General features: G+C 35.4%; 1 protein-coding gene across 1 annotated transcript in view; it reads right to left on the reverse strand.

Moving 5' to 3' along the window:
- The window catches only part of igsf21a (immunoglobin superfamily, member 21a), a 118,508-nt gene that overhangs the window by 53,064 nt on the left and 42,213 nt on the right, over nt 1-23,231 (reverse strand). Inside the window, exon 3 of the mRNA XM_016668938.1 lies at nt 12,672-12,790. Coding sequence (XP_016524424.1) covers nt 12,672-12,790 — 119 coding nt within the window. The remainder of the gene's footprint in view (nt 1-12,671; nt 12,791-23,231) is intronic.

Here is a 23,231-nt window from a genome sequence, read left to right on the forward strand (position 1 = left end):
AAAATCAACTAAATAGTTCACATACATCTATCCAAAATAGCCATTTGTACCTACCATACATTATTAAATAAGATCATATTCTTACTTTTTTCTGCCTCAGCCAGCTATGTCACTTTACTTACAGTGGTACCTAAACATATCCTGTTTTTATTGAGGTAAAACATGAAAGAGCAGGGACAAAGAGTTGGTGGAGACATATTTATAAAGATAACATGACAGAATGCTGCAAAGCAAAATCATTGGTTTAACAAAGTTAACAAGTCTTGGTCTTCATATGAACAGAGCAGAAACACAGGCAGAAAATGGCACCAACAGTGAGGGCCCTTGTGGCTTGACAGAAATAGCAAAACTATGATTGTAAGTCAAGTTGTGAGCCTGTTTCTCTTTCACACCCATTCAGTCCCAATAACAAAGAACACACGAGAATATGCTCATGGGCAAAGTCAAAGCCAGCAGCAAGAGGCAGCTGAAAGAGTCTTCATTACATAGAACAAGGAACCATTTATAGAGTTCTCTCTCTGTCTGTGTGTGTGTGTGTGTGTTCAGGGGCAATCAGACTAACGCAATCACTGTTGCACAAATAAAGTTGCAATATATTTGCAGCTACTTTCCATTCTGGTTTAACTGACAGGGAGCCACAGCTTTTAGCTTCAATAATGTAAGATATGTGTAAAAGTCAGTTTTCTTAAAATAACTTTTGCAGTGTGTTATGGACTATACATTTTCTACAGTTGATGACTTAGCATCTTCAACTGTTATTCTAGTATAATGCGTTACTCTAATGCAGGCAATAGAAATCTCAAAAGCTTAATATAACAAACCACACAGGAAAACATATCTAGATTTTATGTCATTGTCTATTCTTTGAACTCTTCTTAGAAAACCAACATTAGGATTTTGCACCATTCAAACCACCACACCAACATGTGACAGAGAAGAAAATTGGAATCAAACCCACATTTTTCCAGTTGCAAGACCTCTACACTCCCCACAGAGCCAGTATCTAAAACAAAGTTATCCAAATGGGCCAAATAGACTGACAGTTGGGTTGGAATGAAAAGCATCAATAGGGCTAAAACCGTGCTTGGATGTAAAATCTATAAATGTTTGTTGTGAATGGAAAATGTGCAGGTCACCTCCTTTCCTGCAAAGTGAGACGTTACATTTTATAGTTTAAGATCACATGACAAGAACATTCAGCCAACAACACAAACACATTGTCAGCTTGTTGAAAATGCTGGTTGTGAAAGAGAGTAACTCTGACAATGGTAAACAGCAGCAAATTCATTATTAACAGCTATCTAAGTAAAAGTTACTGTTACAGTACTGGTGAAAGAGGTTGAGGGTGTTATGTGGCACCACTCTGCACAAAATCACACATGATAGCTATAACTATAATTCCATTTGTTATTGCATGCACATCTCTTCTGAATTCCAATATGCTGTATTGGCCCTTCAGAGTTTTTAAGCAGCGTGTGACTCCAGTAAATGTGCACATGAAACTGTGGAACGAACTTGTTAACTTGGCACTCTAATTAATAAGGCATAAACTTGACTCCCTAAGCTCGTGTTTGGAACCTCTGACATCTGCAGTGCCACATTTAAATGTCACTCATCCCCGGTCTTCTTCATTAAATTATAATCATCCCCGCAATTTAAGTAAATAGTCCATGTTCGGAAAATTCTTGCATTTGGGAAATGTGCTTTTATGTGATGAAGTTAAACCAGTTTGTCACATCACAGTCACATTTCAGATGTCAAAAAGTTTGGAACAAAAAAATGTTGAACTGTATATCTATATGTATCCACTATCGGGTGTAATAATTAGGGGAAATATATGTCTAATTTTTAAGCATTATGTTTTATGCATGTTTTTCTATTTTGTAAATAATTTCATAAAATTTTCCTTTAAGCATGTGTTTGTTATAATTGAAAATATTTACACTAGATACCCACTGTGAGACAGCTTCAATCCCAGGAATTCACTGAATATGTACAAGATGCACCATCAACATTATGTAAGCAAAACCTCAAACTCTCCAGTGGAAGGGTGGGCCTCTTTTAGGGTTTTGTGGAAACACCTACCATCTTTTTCATACACTTACATTTTTGCTCAACTTCCTAAACTCTAATGACACCATATATAACACTATCTATAACTTCTTGCTGACTTAAATAAGTTTTAGTGAAGCTGGAATAAGATGTGTTTACTAAATTGGTTACAGAGAAGAAGTGACCTGTCTTGCCTTTCAGATGAACACAGACATTGTAGTTCTGTGGTTTTAATAACCATGAATGGACACCAAGTGCAATTCAAACATTTTCATCTTCTCACACTTTCTCATTCTGTTTTACAGTGGGTATAAAATACTAGAGCGTAAATGCAAATCCAACACAATTCAGGATTCCTTGTCAACACATAAGCAATTAGGTTGCCAACCTGTCACATCCGTATCCCTTTTCTACCATTCATAACTGCAGCTGCCAGAATATTTTTGAGTGAATTTCCCCCATGTTTATTTACACTCAGCTTTCTTAGCTGTAGGTGCCAATTCTGCACAGATCAACACTGAAAAAGACAGCCACTCCGAAATGATCCCACAGTATTGTTTATTTGGTATTTGTTCCTGGTTGTTCACATATGGGCCTCCAGTTAAAGGCTGTCATTAATAATTTTATCAATGATTAAATGACTTTAGGTAATAAATTAAATGGCTTTGAGTTAAGTCAGTTTCATAAATATTACTAAAAGAGATTAAGAGCAGGCATGGACACGCTGTGGAAGGCTTTATTTATTTATTTTTTACAACTTAATGAGCAAGTCAAAGCTGTTCATTGTTTTTTCAGTTTTCAAAAAATGTCCTGTTCAGTGTATTTCAAGTGTCTAATCCTTGTTATAAAGTACATTTCAGTATAACTTGAGCAATAAATTGATCTCTGAAATAAATAGATTTTCAAAACCTAACAAGGAAAATCTTATATTTAGCTTTTAGGCTTTTCAAAACTCCTGTGAACACCGTGTTGCCAGGGAAAGATCATGGCTGCAGGAGATTTTAAGATATTCAGTACCATATCAGAGATTACATCTCGCATACTTAAAAAGCATGAATTTTGATTTTCAACCAAAAAATCTTTTACATTGTATTCACCACCTCCTGTCTTGTCTTCTACCAAACATTATGCATAAAATGAAAATTTGAATACATGAAGCAGCTGTCCTAGCATTCATATGCCCAACTGTATGGGCAACTGCACCTATAGCCCATATATAAAAAAAAAAAAACACAGAAGGGTGCACGTTATCAAATGTGTTTAAGAATATATTTTATTGTCCAACACCAAGCATGTCTGAAAATTCTCAGTTTTCTAGGTTTTTATATTCAATTTAAAGGAAGTCAGTTTGTTTTAAAAGTTAATTTAGCATTAATTTCTTATGGCACTTGTGAAATAAGACAACAGTCACTTGTACTCATCCAGCCAAGCGACCGGCATGTAGACATGCACACTTAGGTTAGCGACGCAACACAAGAAACTTGAAAAATGTTCAACTTGGGTTGCTGTCTGCTGCTGTCACGGAAACCTTCAGCAGTTGCTGTTGTTTGTCACACCCTGTGTGTCCCTGTAGTTCATAGCATGTTATGTGTCCAGCTCATAACGTGCATTATGAACTGAGAGGGTTACTTCTAAAAATAGTAGTTTGATTAATCTGCATAATGTAATATTAACACAATAAAATGTTCAGTGTAATATATAGTATATGAATTTTTATATACGTTATTGAATCAACGTTTTAGCATCTTGTGCCCTTGTCCTCTTAATGATGTGTGATAAGCTGCTCTGTATCAGTTAGTCCACATCAGATCTGGTTGTGGACTAACAAAATTTGACACAGTCCACATGTGTCAGATTTAACCTTTCTTGTCTTTGGTTTGCTTCCGTTTAATCCTTAATATTTTTCTCACAAAATCCCTCAAAGATATTTCTTTTTTCTTAATTTTCATAGGTCAAACATAAATTAGCTGTCTTATTGATCATGTTAATCATGACGGCTCTGAACGTGTTTAGTGGGCAGAGACCTAACGTTTGGAACAGGAGAACACATTTTTATGTCCCATCTAGGCAACACCTGCCCACCCCCACCTATGCCAGAGCAAATATTTTGCCAGCAGGGTCTGTAATGAACACCGACCAAGCTGCTAAATGTGGGCTCGAAATTGGCAGGTGTTGCATCAGCTCCATCAGTCACGCTGGCACATGAGCTTTTGTAATTTTTATTCTCTATTCAAACAAAGCTTCACTATGGTGAGAACATTTTGTATCAGAATGTGTGCGTGTGCGTGTGTGTGTGTGTTTGAACACACAAAGTGAATTTGTCCAGGAATTTGCCTTTAACTGTTTCTTGGTACGTGGATATATTTTTGAAATAGACAAACTGCAGCTTCTATACAAACTGTGCAGGAGTGATAGAAGATGAATTGCTGTGTGTGGTGTTACAGTTTTCTTTGAAGCAAAGCTGCTGCAAGTATATGGACCTTGGATAGGTGTCCTGGATTTTGAAACCATCTTAGGGAACACTTAGTGCCACACTGGTGGGGTAAAAAAGATTTTGGCCATGCTAGATTGAGTTCCATCACATACACTCATCAGCGAGGATTTTGATCAGGCCCAGATTCACTGCACAGCATCCTACCCCAAAAGTACTTTTGCAGCAACAAGGAATTATACTTTGTAACAAAAAATGGGAAACATTGAGACTTATAGCAGATAGATGGGTAGACAGATGGTCTCCACATAGATTTCAAGATAATCAAGTCATGCTGGGACATCATATAGAAACAACACCTAGACTACATAAAATTCTAGAAGATGTGTAAGAAACGCAAAAGGGTTTTTATATACTTATTCCATTTATACAAAAGGTTTTACAAAACATAACATGATAAAAACAATCTTGGAAATGTACAGCACCTTATACTAAAGCAGTGTCTAATGTGCTAATTAATGGCGACAACCATTAAGGCTCAAAAGTCTGTAAAACACAACAATGACATACATTGACTCCAAACATTCAAATCCAGAATTACCAATGGGATAAATAACATTTTCGATTCCTGTAAACTCTTGTAGGGTTGTTATGGGAACTACAACCAACCAGCAGTCCTTGGGTGAGTTGCAGGGTACAAAGAAACAGGACTAACAACCATAGTCATGCACACTTACACCAAAGAATGCCTTAGAGTGACCAATTAACCAAACATTAATTTTTATGGACTATGGGAGGAAGCCAGAATACCCGTTGAGAATCTGAACACGCAAATAAGAAACTCAGAAGGCTCTGGCCAAGACAAGATCAAAATAGAAGATTTATTTATTGTTGAATTTTGTATAACAGTTTAATGTTGAGGTCAAAAGAGAGTAAGATCATTATTAAAGTCCTTCAGTGAAGGGTATTTTTGTTTACATGAGGTTGATTTTCTTGTAGGAAACATTTTGTTTCTTGGTAATCGTTGTTTCCTGTTGTCGATAAATCTGTTATAGTGTGAGTTTCATCTTCATCTTCATGTTTACTACAAGTATTCTCTCAGCTTTTCCAATCCATTGTCTAATTGTTAAGTCCTCATTTCTTTTGTTGTTTTTTCTTCTCCTACAGCTATTTAGGATACCAATTTAGCTTTTCTATGTGAGATTGATGCTTTTTTCATTTCTGTTTGAATGTATCTTTTCCTTCTCTGCATTTGATTTTCCACTCCTGCAGTGTTTTTGTTTATAAAAGAGGCTTACGTTTCATTACTTGCCCTCCTTTTTCCTGCAAAATTCAACATTTAGGTTCTCTTCTAAATACGTGCCAGGCAGTTGAGAGAATTTTTCTAAGCTCGTCTTTGTGTCTGTCTTTGTACAGACATGCATATAAAAGGTTCCCCCCGTCCCCTTAACTTGCATATTATTCATCTAGGTTTGGAAATCTTACAAGATCTTAGCTTCGTCATTATCAAACCCATAAATAGAGCCTCCCACTTTAAACATGGGACCTCCTGCCAATATTCGCCACATATATTCCTGTACTTTTTCCCAGCTACTATTCCAGCTTCATCCTGCTCCATGTCATACATCAATGCGCCCCTGGGCAAGGCACTTAACCCCAAGTTACACATCAGCATCTCAATCCATGCACATTTGTGAGGTAATTAGGTTTATTTGGCTATTGTCTATAGAGCTTTGGAAGGTTGCATGTCTAGTAAGCTGTCTAGTAAATGATTAGTAAATTTATATAAATTAAGACCATTTATGTGTCAAAAAAGCAAAAACAGAAAAAAATCTGTATGAAGGCAAATAGCTTTTCACAACAATATAATGTAATATAATACAATACAATATAATAAATTAAAAAAAAAGGCCAAAGCAGATATGAGAGCCCTAAAATAATATTTCCTCTTTCCAGTTCGCCTTCAGCTCCTCCTGCTCTTATTTCAATTCAAGTTTCAAAAAATGGGTACACTGGGGAAAAATCGATTTGTTCCATACCCAGAAGCTGCTTTCTGGAGCTCCTAAACCTGAATTTTCTCTTTCCCCTTAAATTTATCGCCTGTCTCATATTCCTTTGTGCAGGAGCAAAGATGACTGTCAACTTTCAGACACACCAAACTAAAGGGTCACAGCAGCACAGAAAGAATACTCAAACTAAATTACATTAACATGTCTTTTCTTCAGGTCTAAACTTAACATTATACATGACGGACATTATTTCTTTAACGATATTTTATACTGGTAAATTTTACCAATAACATAATTTTCTACATACTGAAAGTTGGGCATGCAGCTTAAATAACTGACATTTTGATTTCAAAGAAGTAGGATTAAGAGGAAACCGCTCTTTAGATATTCACCCAGTTTACTTTGTACAAAACAAATCAATACCATGGGGATAGTCTCTAAGGCATGTATATACAAATAGTCAGTATTTCTTTATATGCTATAAAATGAAACTGAGATATTACGGATGTCTTTTAGTGCTTTTAACTGAATTAATCAAAAAACTAAACCTTCTGTTACCTTGATCTAACAAAAAAATATCTGTCACATTTGGACGAGATAAGAAATAAATTACACTCATCATACTGATTAGTAATTATATCATAGCTGACAATACATTAATTTCACCCTCTTGCTTCTTGCAAAAATTGACCTTTTCATTTAATGATGTTCATATTTTAAAAAAAAAACTCTAAGCCTTCTGTAGAAAAATTCAAAAGAAACTGATAAGACAGGTAACGTTTGACAAATTTGTCAAAAAAAAATTATATATTTTAATCTAGCCTGAAACAAAATTATTGGGTCAGAAAATTAGAATTTTCATGCAAGGGGATAGTTAAGTAAAACACAGAAAAACAAAGACTTTCTCGTCCTTCGGTACAATCAGCGGTTTGTCTCCAGAGAGTCAAAGCTGCTTTTCCTCTGTTGTCTCGTCTGTCATCCACACACAAAAGGAGGGACCTTGGTGGCAAACAGAGTGCAGGAAGTGATGAAGACATCTTTTAGTGAGGAGGAAGGAGGAAAATGAAGCTCACACTTCAAAGCTTACAGATAAACCACAGGGAGACTATGGGGGGCAACATGTTCAGCATGAAATGTGAAATACAAAATATATATGTTGGTGTAGGAACAAAACTGAAGAAAACAAAAAGAGCTGTATCATGGTGATTCCCAAGCGATGGAATAAAGACTTCTGGAACCATTTGAACCCTCCGTTTTTTGGGCAACATTTTGATATAGCATGCATGCTACATTTCTTTGGATTTTCAGTCAAAACACTATTCTAATTTTAGCTGACTATTTGGCAACATCAACATTGACTTGACCAGTGTTTGATAACGCTCCTGTCTTTATGTGGCATTATGTATAGCTCTGCCGTTACTGGAATTATGTATCTTGAACGTACCTTGAAGCCAACGTCATGCAATTAAGGGGGCGCAAAAAGAAAATGAAAATAACTACTTATCAAAATTAATGGTACACATTAGCCAACATTGCTTTTTTTTTTCTTTTTTTTTTAATTCAAGTAAAATAATCTCAGCTGATGAACACTGTATCAGGCCAATTTCTTTCCTTCGAGGTTTTTTAGGAGCCAGAATCTGAGAAGCAGCCATCTGATGCGTGTGTTTTGTTTGCAATGTTAAATCTCCGGGTATGAAAACAGGCTTACTCATGAGGCTACAGCCTTGGCATGCACTGGCTACCCTGCTGATAAGCGCCTGGTGAATGTCAACTGAATGAGGCACTGAATGAGCTACAGGGTAAAAATGGCTCGTCATTAATGCGGCCTCAAATGAGATACAGTATGACTCCAAATACGATTTTAGAGTTTATGCCACAACCCAGTCGAAGCTAATTAGAAGTAAGATAGCACCAACAGATTTCACAGTTTGACAGATGAAGGTTTAAAATGTAGCTGCTACATTAATAGAAGATCTTGTGCTTCAGTGGGTTTTGAGAAAAAGTAACACCAACTAAAGGGGAAACAGAAATATGCAGGCAAAATGATAACAGGATGACATACTGGTTTAAAAAAATATATTTTACAGGGAATAAGAGATGCACTTCCTAACAGGTCAATGTTGGGTATCCTTGAGGAAGCCCATGGGTTATTTGTTTTTGTTTCAGTTATTACCCCAGAGTTTAGTTCAAGACAGACCTTTAATAATTCATCTGTTCTGTGAATTAATTCCATTCTTTTTTTTTCTCTCTCAGTGGATCCAGAGACAAGATAATTTTGGTGAATCCTGAATTGCTCTTAATCAGCAGCAACGCCTAACACTGGTGAAGGCAAGAAGCAAAACATGGCATAATGCTCTGTTCACCTTATCTCTGGCAGTGGTGTTACAGTTGATGTAAACTGCTTAATTGTGGTAGTTAATCTAATGTAGGGAGGTATATTGTATAAATAAATGTTTTTCATTTTATGTAAGCTTGATATTTTTGACTTTTTCTATTATCCCGCACTTACACGCATTTCTGAAAAGCTCCAAAACTTGTTACACTATTCCCAATCGCACCTATAATCAGATTAAATGTATGCGTTTGCCACAAGAAAAGCGTGTTGAACACACACCGAAAAGAAACAAAATTGTTGCTCAACTATTCAAGTATCATTTTAGGAGCCAAGACAAATGTGGCTAAAGAATGGAAGTTTTAAGTGACAATGGAAAACCTTGCAAGTTGTTCCTGTCACTTTTCAAGTAAAAGCCTACAAAGCAAAATTCTTAACCCAGACATGGCGCAGCTGAAGATAACTTAAAATAACTTCTGAAATGCCTTAACAACGCTGTTAAAAGAACAGCAGGCTTGATTACACATTTAAGGATTATGTGCATAGCTGTTTTAAGATATTAAGTAGTTAGTGAAAAAAGGACATTTAACTAGGAAGAAATACAGATACCAATCACACTGAGGAAGACAAACTTTGTTGTGTGGGATAATAACACTTCCTAAAAAAGTCAAAAGCAAAAAGTAGGCCAACTAAAATTAAATTAAAAAAAATAACTCTGTACACAAATGGCACATACAGTAGTTCGTCATTACCACTCCATACATTCTTTCTTTTTGTGAACAAAAAAACAGTTTACAGCTACTATTATCTAAGGGCTTCATCCATTTGTCACTATTCCCATCCATTTCTAAACATGGAACTAAATGTACATAGCGTTTAATTAAAGATGTAGATCCATTATGTTAGCAAATCTGAGTTACACAGGACGAGAAGGCAATTAAGTCTGTCTACACCATAGTGCTCATCTCTGTATCTGGAGGATGTAAGTAACAACCCTGCCACCTACTGAAAGGCATCCTTTAAATTAACTCCTCACGCTTCACAAAAGGTTAGATGAAAGAATTTCTACACTTACGTGACAAGATGTTTAAAAACATGGCTATTAAGATCTTCTTTATCAAGCTGACAAGTCACAGGCAAACAGCCATTTAATACAGACAATAACAGGCTAAGGTGCCTCAGACAGAACACAATTCAAGCAGGTACTGGCTTCCCAAGGTCACTGCCACTTCTGTGGGGATAAATAACCTTTCATCTTAATCTTTGTAGCATCATAAAGGAATCACATCAAGTAATGACAAATAATGACCGGATCTTTACCACTCAAAAGGGGAATAGATTTTTTTTTTTTTCCTGCTGCTAGAGGCTAAAATTATGGTCCTGGCTTCATAGGGATTGAAAATGACTTTTCTGTTATAACTGTAGGCAAACTCTGAGTTTATTAGAAATATTTTTCAGATAAATATTTGCTTTTGCTTTTCTTAAAAATGATTAAAAAAAAACAGCTATGAAACATTTATTCTTCTTGCTGAAGAAAGGAATTTACATTTTAAATTATGAGCATGTCTCTTAGGAATACCAGGTGAAAAGGTCAAAACAATTGGAAATCAGTTAAGATAACCGAGACACATGTACATGCACACAAACATTTAAAGATGGCTTGTAGAACGTCAGTTTTCTGCTATACATAAATATTCATTTTCTTGCAACTGCAAATAGGACGAAGGTCAAATGGTCAAACCACACTGTGACATGTCTCTACTCCATTCATCCTGTCCAGCTAAATTCAGTCATTTAACAAAGATTCTGTCCATCACGGTGTATCAGTCTTTCCTCTGATATAAAATTCTGGTATTACTAAAGATACTTTTAGTATCTTTGTACCATAAGACCTAATGGCATTTACCAATATAATTTAAAAATAGAAGGGGAAAAACAATGTATGACTTTTAAAACTTTTCAAGGTGAAGGACACCAGCTGATGTACCAAAGTTCATGTTTTTTTTATGTTTTAATGTTGGCTGATTGGAAGTCTTGGCAGGGGATTCATTAAAATGATAATTTTTTATTTGTGAAACCCTTTAAAAATTAAAATACTCTCTGTGTACTGTTTCCTATTAATTAACTTTGTTCCTCTAATATTCTCTTTTTCACTGCTCAACTTTTCTCTTTACTTCCCACTGAACTTGACACACTAATAGGTTATGAATAATTCTGTTTCAGTTTAGACTGCAATTAGCCACAATGCCAGAAGCCATTCTTCTTTCTCTCTGTGGTGATTTAGGACCCAGCTGAGATAGGGCGCTACAGCTATCCCAGGACCACATCATTCACTTCAACCCACCCAGAACTGAAACAAGAAACAACTGAGTAAATCTCCTTTCATTGATAACAGGGGAGTGTAAAACAAAGACTCTGGAATGGTAATAAAAAAAAATACAAGTATAAAGCCAACAAGTTATTTAAAGAGAAATTTATGCATAATTTAAAAGAAGACCATGAAGTATTAGCCTGTTTTCAGGGTCACAAAATGTGATAATGAGGTGATATTATGACATGCTGTTTCTCTCCTGTGTTCCAGCTAAAAAAAAATGCTAATGAGCCAAAAGACCAAATGGAGATTAGCCATTTTTTTTGTAGCTGGAATTGATACATCAGCCAAACCAAAAAGCTGTCACTAGGGAGACTAAAATACAATAATTACATTCAAGACTGAGCAACAGGCAAAAATGTCCTCTCTTGATTGTAGTTAATTATAGAATTATTATAATTAATAATGTCAACAGCAAAATGGGGGGGATATGGAAAAAATGTGTGAGGTTTAGGCAATAGTAAAACGCAGAGCAACAAAGGTGTCTTCAGTGTCTGACTATGCAGACCAAGAGATTATGAACAGAAATACAAAAAGCTGTGGCTAAATAATGTCAAAGTGGGATTGATTTCTTTGTTCCAGCTGTTTTTTTCTATTTCTTTACTTATGAGCTGATTTTAAAAAGAAATCAATTATTTGTCTGAAACTTCATATTAAAATCACCATCAACATGAGCAGTTTTTCTTTTAGTTTATATAAAATTATCAACAAAATAACTTCATATTTTCTATGTTATGCAGGAAATACTGGCAAAACAAACAGAAGCCAAACTATGGAAGGAACAATAAAACATCATTCTAAAAATAACCTCTGGATAAAACATATGCGGCAAACGTGATATATTTTGTTCACCTGCTAGCTGTAGGAACATTAATTCCTTTCTGAAAAAAAAAAAAAAAAAAAAAAAACATCAGTTTACTTGGAACATCTTTTGAAATGAAATGACATCACACATAGCGCTGTTTTAGCACACTCGAAGATGTTTTATAATTAAATCAGTCATTCTCATTCACACACACATTCACACATTGATGATGGCAAGCTAATGTTTTCCTAAGACACTAAAATAAAAATAAAAAAACACCTACTGCTTGCTCTATTTTACAGAATTCAGACATGTTTAAGCTAACCATTCATGCAAATTTGGTTAGCAAACATTTACAATTTTTGTTTTTAAATCAAAATCTATACTGTTGGTGCACATACGTACCACCATGAACACCAAACAGTTTTTACCCTCATGTAAAAATTTAAAATGTCACGAGTGAAAAAAGTTTTTTTTTTTTTTTCCCCTTTTTGTCTGCCTTTGGGCTCTCACTTCCATCTTTGTTATACTGTTTGACCTGTTGGCTTTGAAAAGTCCCTCTACATAAATTCAATGTTCCACCCAACTATTCTGTTTTGAAATATATATTTCTCCTTGAGGCAAGAAGGATTTCTGAAACATATAGTAGTCAATGCAATAATGTTACTCACACATAACTGTAAGAAAAACATTTCCTGAAGCCAGGACAACCTTCTCCCTTGTTGCCCGGTCATAGATGCCCACATGGCATTCATAAGGCCCATTGTCTGAGATCCGTACCTCTGGGAGCCTGTAAAACACAAGAGAAACTCTATGAATAGGTGCAAATCCAGTAATAAAAGAGAAAGACCAGCATTTGCGTGTTGGGTTAAGTAGATAAATATTCATAAATACAACACAACAAAATGCTTTAAAATAGCACAAAACAACGAGAAAAGAAAACAAGAAATAGGTTAGTCTGACAGCCTAGTACCCAGTAGAGTTCATTTATTTCACTTTCAGATTTCTATGTGGTAAGGATTTTTGTGTTTAAAAACACATAAAAAACTGCAAAAAATAAAAATAAAAATGTGATTGTTATAAGAATGCAATTTTGTCTACTAAGGACTCAGGAAGACAAAGTTCCTCCTTGTAATGTCAAAGAATATCTTTGTTTATTTTGTTTGTAATGAAAATACCTTTAGACACAAAGGGCTAAAACATTTATACAACTAAAAATGCAGCTTTAGTTAAGCAAAAACATTATAGAGTTTAATTTCGGCAAACATTATATGAATATGTGGGATTAAGAGACTAGATAAATCCTAAAGAGAAATAAAATGTTGTAATTCATACTGTCTAAAATTTACTGAAAAAGTAGTTGTAGATGTGATTGATGGCTGTGGGCAAGAAGGATCTTCTGCAGCCGTCAATACTACAGTTGACCTGATAAAGATTTTGAAGACACTTGGTTGTTGTATGTTTTGAAGAGGATGCTTAGAGTTGTTATTTATTCTATGAAGAATTGTTCTTTGCAAAATAATCTCCAGAGGGTCCAGAAAAATCCCTACAACACATTTTCGTGTCTGATTGTTTATCTCTTTTTAAGTCACTGCTGCTGATGCTTCTACCCCACAGAAGCTGGCAGAGGAGATTATGTGCAGCATCTTACTACAAACAGTGAAGGACTTAAGTTTTCTTAACCCTCTGATGCGTAAGTGGGTCCTTTTTGACCCGGCGAGGTCATCGTTTTGCAATATCTTTGTAATGAAAAGTTTTCATCACTTCATATTCCAGGTATTCCTCAAGAAACATGTTATTAATATCATGCAATTCAAATTTTTAATTTACCTTCTATACATTTTAAGAAATAGCATGTTTTATGTCACTACCCCATTCTTCCATGAGTGGGTCCAAAATGACCCGCATTCATTTCCTATGGAATTTAATGGGAATCTTTGTTTCTTACCAACTGTGATTGTCAGGAAAACATTTTTTTGTGAACCAAACACCATTGAGACCTAAGTGTCACCCCTGAGTAATAATATTTTACACAGCAAGAACTCTTACATATAAGTATTATCTTTATTTTTTATCTCACCTCATCTCTTTGTGTGTGTCAATCATGAGTACTGTGACAGCGTTATTGTCACAAATCAACATATTAGCCTTCTTCAAGTTAGCCAACACTAGTTATCTAACCAACTAGATAACATTACCACCTGTACTTTACTGTGCATGTGTATTATTTGTGTGTGTGTGTCTCTGTGTGTGTCTGACACCCTGGATGAGAAAACCAAGAGAGCGAATGTGTTGAATGACATACAAAACCTGTTGATCAATGTGTTCAATGTTCTTTCTTTTATCATCTCAATAAATAAAATAAAAATTCATAGCAACAGAAATAAATGCATAAATAAATGAACCAGAAAAGTATAGAGTGCCTTCTTTGGGAGGATGTCCTGCCCCAAGTGGAGGAGTTCAAGTATCTCAGGATCTTGCTCACCAGTGAGGGAAAATTGGAGCAGGAGATCGACAGGCGGATTGGGGCAGTTCTGCAGTGAAGCGAGCGCTGTACCGATCTGTCGTGGTGGAGAGAGAGCTGAGCCAAAAAGCGAAGCCCTTGATTTACTGGTTGATCTAAGTTCCTACCCTCGTCTATGGTCATGAGCTTCGGGTCATGTCCGAAAGAACGAGGTCACGGATACAAGCGGCCAAAATTAGTTTTCCCTGTAGGGTGTCTGGGCTCTCCCTTAGAGATAGGGTGAGAAGGTTAGAAGGAACAAGTGGCTGGGGAGAGCGAACTCTGAGCCTCATAGACTGCTGACCCCACGACCCGACCCCGGATAAACGATGGATGGATGGATGGATGGATGGATGGATGGATGGATGGATGGATGGATGGATGGATGGATGGATGGATGGATGGATGGATGGATCACACACATATGGGTGATACACATAGCATAACAGAATAGAGACAGTAATGTTAGCTAGCTTGGTTAGCTAGCTAGTTTCAAGAAATGTGCTCTTTTCCACCTCCTTCAGCCCCCCGTGCCCACACACACACACACACACATAATGGATGTTAACATTGTCCATTATTGACATTCCATCATTGTTGTTGTAAAATTGCTGCTGTTGTCATTTTGTTTTAAAAATGTTCTACAAATAGTCAGAAATGTTCTACAAATTGTTCTAAAAACGTTTAAAAAAGTGAAAAATTAAAATATTTCAAATATGAAATAACTCTTGTGTGAAATAAAAGACAGTAGAAAGTATTATACAAAACATTATTGTGAATCAAAATGACAAAAGAAGCATAAAAACACATTGATTGTAACCCGGGTCAAAAAGGACCCACTCACGGAAGACTGTATAGTCAGTCACTCACGCATCAGAGGGTTAACACAGTTTGCTCTGTGCCTTCTTGTAAATAGCTTGATGATGTGTAGTCTAGCAACAACTGAGTTGATGACATCACATCCGGTATCGGGTACAGCGAGCCATGCAGTGTACACAATTGTCAAAAAACTCTGGTAAGATTTCTTGGTAAATGACATGGACAAAAACATACTGCTAAAAATTCTATATCAGGGCTGCAGTGAAAGCACTTCATGGTAGCATGTATTGGTTTGCAGTGGAAAAGCACTGCTAACCTCCTCTGATTGATTCACTGTTCTATAAATCTCTATCTTCTCACACAGTAAGAAAGCCTGACAGAAATAGGGATATTATCCTACTTCCACGTCTCAGCAAAACACACAATATTGCATTCCCAATACTCTGGCTGGGTCCTTGTTAGTGCTTGAAGATCATCCAGTTTAATTGCCAACGACCTCACATTGCCCAGAATGATGGATGGAGGAGATGCTACTGCTTCTCTCTATCTCACTGCCTTGCACATCTGTTTTTCTGTACTGATATTCTGTATTGCAAATGGTCCGCCTTTCTGGAAATTCCACAACATAGAGATTTTTTTTGGCAAAAATGTACTCACAGTGGCCACATTATTTATTTTTAATTCTTTGACCTGTATTGCTCCAATACTTTGCCACGGTTGCTTGATAAATTAAAACTCTCACCACAGATTTTCTGATTCAGATTTTGAGATGAGCAAGACAACTTCATGAGTTGTTGTACTTCTACTTTAGACAGTCATTTGCTGTGTTTTTTCTTCCTTTTTATGCTGGGAAACTAATGCATTACCCATCTTCTATTTCCTGGCAGAGAAAATAGGTCCTAATCAAAGGTTTAATGAAATAGGTACATGTACTGGTTTAAATATACTGTAGACTCTTCAATGCAGTGAAGACCAAAAAGACCAAACAAAAAAGCAAAAGAACAGCCCAAAATCATAACACTGCCCCCAAACATAATATGTATTCTCTCTACTGTATATGTATTTATGAGAAAAGCACAATGAACCCTTGGACGTTACAAAGATCTTGTACCTTGTGAATTGTGTAAAGCTCTGAGGTAGAAACTTTAATTTGACTAAAGTAGCTTCTGTTGACTCCTTTAAACAAAACAGTAAAATTAGAAATCATTAAACATATAGATTTTATGAAATCAAATGGGACATTATGTGTGTATTTAGTTTCTATTAAAATACCTAAACTCATATCACCATAAATATTGCCAGTCTCTTCTCTCTAAGCATTCATAGTCTTATCAGAGGTTGTGTGGTCATTGTCACTTTCCAAAGGCCATTAGATAATTTACCCTTCTAAAGCTATAAAAACCTTAAATGAAAGGATTAATTTACTGAAAATAAAGCTAACATTTTGAATTTCTTTGAAGGCCTTTCTTGTTCTGCTTTTTCAAATGTCATCTGGAGAAAACCTTTTGAATAGTTACTGGATGATAAGTGTGAGAACACATGGACAATCAGATTTTTCAACATAATTACCAGCTCATTATCTTCTCTTTATTTCCCATAGCTAATCAGTAACACGCCTTTTTGTTCGCTTGGAAACTTTTAAACATTTGGTTGTATCTCCCTCCCTTCACCGCCACCCTTTTATGTTTGTTTTATATACCTTTACTTTAAAGTCACTCCATGCTTTATTATTCACACAATTTTCTTCCTTTAAGAACACTTTATGGCTGCATAGTTTCCAGTACCTTTAAATGCCTGCAAGTAGAGGCTTTTTCACAACTACAATCAGTTTACTGGTGTAGAAAATGAAATTTACTTACATCAGGCATATAAACAGAGGGGATTATGGTGTAGGAAGACTGTTTTTATGGCCATAACAAAATCCTTACTGTATTCCTGAGGGTCCCATTGTAAGTAAGTAAGAAAACTTTAGTTATACAGCACCTATATAAAATGGCAAAGTGCTTTACAACAAAATGTGAATAATGCAATAAAAGAACAGAAACTATCATTAAAATATCAACATTAAAACAAATATTAAATTTACGAAGGACATGCAGCACAAAAGTACTGCACGAGGTAAATAAACTAAACTAAAAGCTTATCTGAATCTTCAGCAGTCAAAAAATAATGAAGGGCATACTACACGTTGGGCATGACTGCTGGAAAGGAGTGATCGCCACTCCTTTCCAGGGCTAAGGATTTGTAAATCATGTTTAAATGGCTGACCTGAGGTTTCTAGTTGATGAGTAAGGCTTTAACAGGTCAGAGAATTAATCATAAGCTTGATCATGCAAATTCCTAGAGGTCCATGCAATGATTTAAAAGTGAACTCTGTACCTAATTGGTAACAAGTGTACAGACCTTAATAAAGGAGTTATATTTGTGTCTTCAAGTCTCGCTGTAGAGTTTATTTCTGGAGAATTTGAATGGCCTTTTTGTTAAGAGCAGTAAAAAAAAAGTCTTTAGGTTATATTTGAAGTTTATGGAACCAACATTAAGACAAATTGAGATATATAGAAGATAGCTCCATGATTCCTGTGCTGTCAAGCACAGAAAGTGATAGTGGGAAGGAGGAAAGTGAGACTCTGCATCCTTGTTTTTAATTAAGTTTATATATGCTGTCGACATGTATACACACCGCTGAGTTTTTAATATCTCTTCTTTGACAATGTTGCTTGTTTCTCACCAAATATTCCAGTTGCACGCGGAGAAAAAGTTAAAACAAAAGATAAGATAAAATGTAATCATTCTAAAGAAGCACCAGATCTTGCAGCATTAAGGTGCTGATGTTGTCCATATCAACTGCAGTTAAAATCTGACAAAACTGGGACCACTGATTATCCAGTATCTACGCCCATCAGAGCAATTTCAGTAAAATGCACATGTTTTTGTGTTGACTATAGTCCATCACAATTACTGTGTTAAACCAGAAAAGAAACAAATTACCCAGCCGCTACTATTTCCAAAACCCTTGGAGATAAATAGTTATTTGGATGCCCACCTATATTTTTTAGCTGAGATGGATTTGTGTTTGCTTACTTAGTCCAAACCCCATACTGGCACATGGACAGTTTGTTTTTGTATTTTTTAGAATTTAATGGAACGTTTAAAAAAAGGGAAAATGTCTAAATAACAAGGGAACAGATCATATAAACAAACTAGATTATCGAGCTCCAAAGCACAAAGTAACAAATAGATAAATACTGAAATAACAAGTAAATGTTTGAGTAAGCTAAATATAGAAGAAAGAATGGTCAAAATCTCAAGATAAAGAGAATACTTTTCTCTACTGGCACGTCCTTCAGGGATAAGGGTAAGATAAAATAAGCATTTTCTTTTACCAGAGAGCTAAAGGGATGAGAATAGCACTGTAAATCTGACTCTGGGCTGGTGGCTGGGGGTAGGGTAATTGGCTTTGTCTTGGGAAATGCTGATGTAGCCCGTTGCTTTGTTTTTACAAACAAAACTGTGGTTTAGTGATCCACAATGATTGCTGCATTCGTGGATTCAGATCAAAACACACAAAAACAGCAACAAACTAAGCTCAATGCAGGGAAAAGAGAGATAAGATCATTTGAGGTGTGGAAGAAAATCCTGAAAACGCATAAAGATTTGAGCCAGAAAGCCAGAAACAGTGTTTTTTAGTTGTTGCATGCTTGTGTAGTCCCTTCCTGTTTGACAGAAAATAATGTCCATCAGAATTAGGAGTCGGAAAAGAGGAGAAGTTGCACTCCTAACACTGAGACTTCTGTTAAATATTAAGACTGGTGGAATTAATTTTTCAGCACTGCTCTAATCTTTGATGTCAAGGTTTTCAGAGGTGCCAGTCCACTGAGAATCTGTTCAGAGAAACACAGCACACGACTTTGAATGTATTAAAACTCTGTTGCTGCAGTTAGTTAGCCGATATGGCTAGTTAGTTAATGGGTTAGTTAACGTTTGAACTCTCAATGAGAATGGCAGCACCATTTTATCAGAAGTAGATTTTCCATCATAATGGCAGTTATTTCCCCAGAAGCATCAGCTTTATAATATAACAAGGAAAAACTGCTAGAAAACGTCCAATTCCTTCTGATCTTTTATCCCTAAATTTACCACCTTCAGTGACCTCATTTTATTTTTAAATATTTTCTGGGTACAATGTTTCAAACTAACTATTCAAACTTATATATTAAATTCTACAGAATTGAATATATAAGTTTGAATAGTTAGTTTATGCTTAAACAGTGGATCTTACAAAATGTTAGAAATAAATAATTGATGGATGTTTTAAAATAAACACAACATAAAAAATATCATCACTCCAGAGTATTATAAAAAAAAAATCTCATGTCAACACAAATTAAATATAATAAAATAAAAAAATGAAATGGTGTAAAAAAAAAAGATGTTCCTGAAACAAGATTAAACACAGCACATCTCAGGTGTACACTAAAAAATAGCCATCCACAGTCTCGTGATCAATGGTAATGGGCACACAAGAAGGTGTGGTGGGGGAAAAAAAAAAAAAAAAGAAAAGCAAAAAGAGATCGATTGTCCTCAAGGAGATGCATCTAGGAGCTCTTTCCTGTTATGGCGGCCTTCCTCAAGAACTCCTCTTGCCTACAAATGCAAACAAATCACACAGTCTTGATGGAGAGCCAGAAAAAAAAAACTGTTTTGACAAAGAAGCTTCTGATACCTCATGCAGTCAAACTTTGCATCAAATTAACAAGAACATTGTCAGATAATGTTGCTAGCCTCAAGCATTTTGAGTGAATGGGCAAGGACTGGCGATGGCAAGTCACTCCGCACTCGATGAAAAGCAGAGACAAATTACCTAGTGGACCAGATGCAGTAGGAGGTGTGTAATCAGCCATGTTTCCTCAAGGAATGAGCGTGAAACAGAATGACGAGGATAATACTGTGATTCGGTGCATGCCGAAAGAAGTGTGATTGGCTTAGCGCTGACTGCTTATAATGTGCTGATGAAGCTCATCTTTCTGGGCTTTGTTCCTTAACAAAGCTTTGGGCATATTTGTTATGCATTTGTATATTTGTTGCATTCCTAAATTCAAATCCAAAAAAAGCATAGCTTACTGATAAATGCATAAAAGATTGAGGAATTACAGAATCAGGTAAAGGTAACAAGGAAATGATGCACCAAAAGGCTTCTCAGTGTTTACAGTATCTCTAAGGGCTCAGTTTGTTTCCTCTAAATATGCTAAGTATAAACCACCAAATTAGAGTTTATAGACTTATCACACTACGTGGATCTCCAGAATTACGTACCCAACGACTTTCACAACCCATAAATAAAGTTTAGGTTTTCCTTAGTTTATATAAAATCTGACTATAGGGATGGGTGATATGGACTTAAAGTTTTGTTACAATTTTTGTGGTACTATTGTGATAACAATGTAAGTGACGATAAGAACTATGCATTACTTCTTTTTGTATGGCAGTCACAGCCATACAGTCACAGTCACAAATATTTTTGGAATATGTATTTTTTAGGACACCAGTTATAAATAAATTTGATTTGTATCATTAAACTGCAAACAGAAACTGCAATTAATCATATTTTCAAATTTATTGATATGTATTGATACTCTCAGTGAACAAACAGTGCTAAAAATAGTAAAACAACACAAACTATACAGAAAATTCCGTTTCTTAAACATCATTAATGGAAAAGTATTGTGACAATGATAAATCTAAATTATTTTGATAAGAAATGTATCACGATAAATGATAAACAGTACAATAAATACCTACTCTTACCTGACTGGATGCTATTATAACTAGTGCATGTGGCATTTAGTAGTCAAATTAAGAGCAGACCTTCTTTCTCATCATATTCAATTGCTTTCACTTAAACCCACTAGTCCCGAGTGGGTCAAAGTTGTCCTTGCCTATTTGTGCTTTTAAGGTCTAACTCAACCGCATTCTTGAATCAGAGTGAGGTATCGTGGGATTCCTGTGGCTGGAAAACCTGCTCCGCATTAACTTATCAATGTCAGCAGCTTATCAGCCCTGGCATTCTTACCACACTCTGCCAAAGCATCTGGCACACAGGCAAGCAGTAAAACTGTCAGGCCAACCTGTTCTTTCTGGTTCCATTTTTCTCCTCTCTCTCTCTTTCATTGTTTCTTAGGTGCTCAGGGTTCCTTTTTGCTGCCAAACACTTTGCTCAACTCAAGTGCCACCTCTTCATCACCACTCTGTTCTTCAGGGAGACCCTGCCCTGCCTCCCAGCTTAACCACTCTGACCAAAATTTCCTCCTTTAAAATGGTCTCCAGTGTCAAGAGCTCCTTCTGTCAATTTACTTCCTAAACTAAGAATTACTTTTTACTAAACTTTGGGTATTTTTACAGTACCTCTCCTCTTGATCGTCACTTCATTCTATTTAAAATATAAGTGGTCAACATTTGAACTGGATAACTCAAATTTATTAGAAATTGCAAATAAGGTTCAAAGACTAGGAAATCCCTTTACCAATTTTAAAACTACACGTGTCTGTAATACATTTAAACCAGCAATGCTAAAATAAACAAATTTTATACATAATTATGCAAATATATTTAATCTTTCTACTAATGAAAGACCAAGACAAGCCTGGTTAAGCTAAAACAAAAGATGCGTTCAAAGAAATTTGGAGGTGTCATTGTGGATATTTTTTCCATGTTAACATAACATTTGTTTTTTAATCATCGTCAATCTATAAAGCACAAGCTGCACAAACATCCACTGCAACCATAACTATGATGCCTGTCAAAAAAAAATAAGACTTTTCTTTTTTCAGAAAGATGAAACAGTAAAGTCTGTGTATAATTTACTTTTGAAAATATTACCATTTTTATTACATTTTGTTCTATTCAATAAGAAAGGGTATTAACTTCTCTCTATTGTCAAACACAATACCCTCTATTGCAAAATCAGCTTTGAATTGATACAGTTTGTTTGCTTCTCAGCTCTGTAATAATCATAACAGAAAAGTTCTGCACTAAAAAAACTGTGGATAAATCTCAGCAGAATAGACCATTCTAGTGTAAAAGTGAGCGAGAAAATGTTTGTTTTGGAACTCTAACCAAAACGTAATACACAATTAAATAACATCCAACAGTAATGCAGTAAATGTCCTTAAGCAAAATATTATGAAAAAAAATGGAACAAATCCAGCAAAAATATTATCTGCATTAAATATGGGTGTGTTACATTAAAACAAAAGTTAAATTTGTGCTATAAAATTGGTGTGTTGGAAAGAAAAAGGGGAAGAAAAACATTATTGCCCAAGTACTGCGGGATTTTATGGAGATGAGGAGAATAAAATATCATGGATATAATTAAAGGGACATGGACATGTTTCATTGCTATTAGAGACAGGGAAATGAATGCTATTTGCATTTAACAAACTAACCATCTCACCCACACACAAACATTTACCCATGTGCTTTTAAAAACATTTATATCATGTGTAAATATCAATCTGACACTTGCCCTGCATGTGCCATGTTCACATTTTATGACAATTTCAAATATCTTTAAAACAAGAAGAAAATACAGCTCTTGCTTGTTTGAACTTGAACACCAGACATCTTTTAGACTTCAGACAGTTACGTGCAAGAAATGTTTTTTCCCCCTTTTTTAACAGACAAGAACTAATCTATGTATGTATTTACTCTTTACTCTTGAGCTTCCAGTTATGTTAAACAATGTTAAAAAGATGTGAGATTGATGTCAAAGTGAAAGCCAGCATGTATGGAGCGCCAAAAGTGACAAAATTATATTAATAACTGTATCATTAAATCATTAATTAAATATATCATGAAATAAATATTTTTTTTAATTCAATGTTTACATAATTTATTCAATAGACAATTCATG

The sequence above is a fragment of the Poecilia formosa genome, unplaced genomic scaffold, assembly GCF_000485575.1.
Source record: "Poecilia formosa unplaced genomic scaffold, Poecilia_formosa-5.1.2 Scaffold18, whole genome shotgun sequence".
Taxonomy (NCBI): Eukaryota; Metazoa; Chordata; class Actinopteri; order Cyprinodontiformes; family Poeciliidae; genus Poecilia; species Poecilia formosa.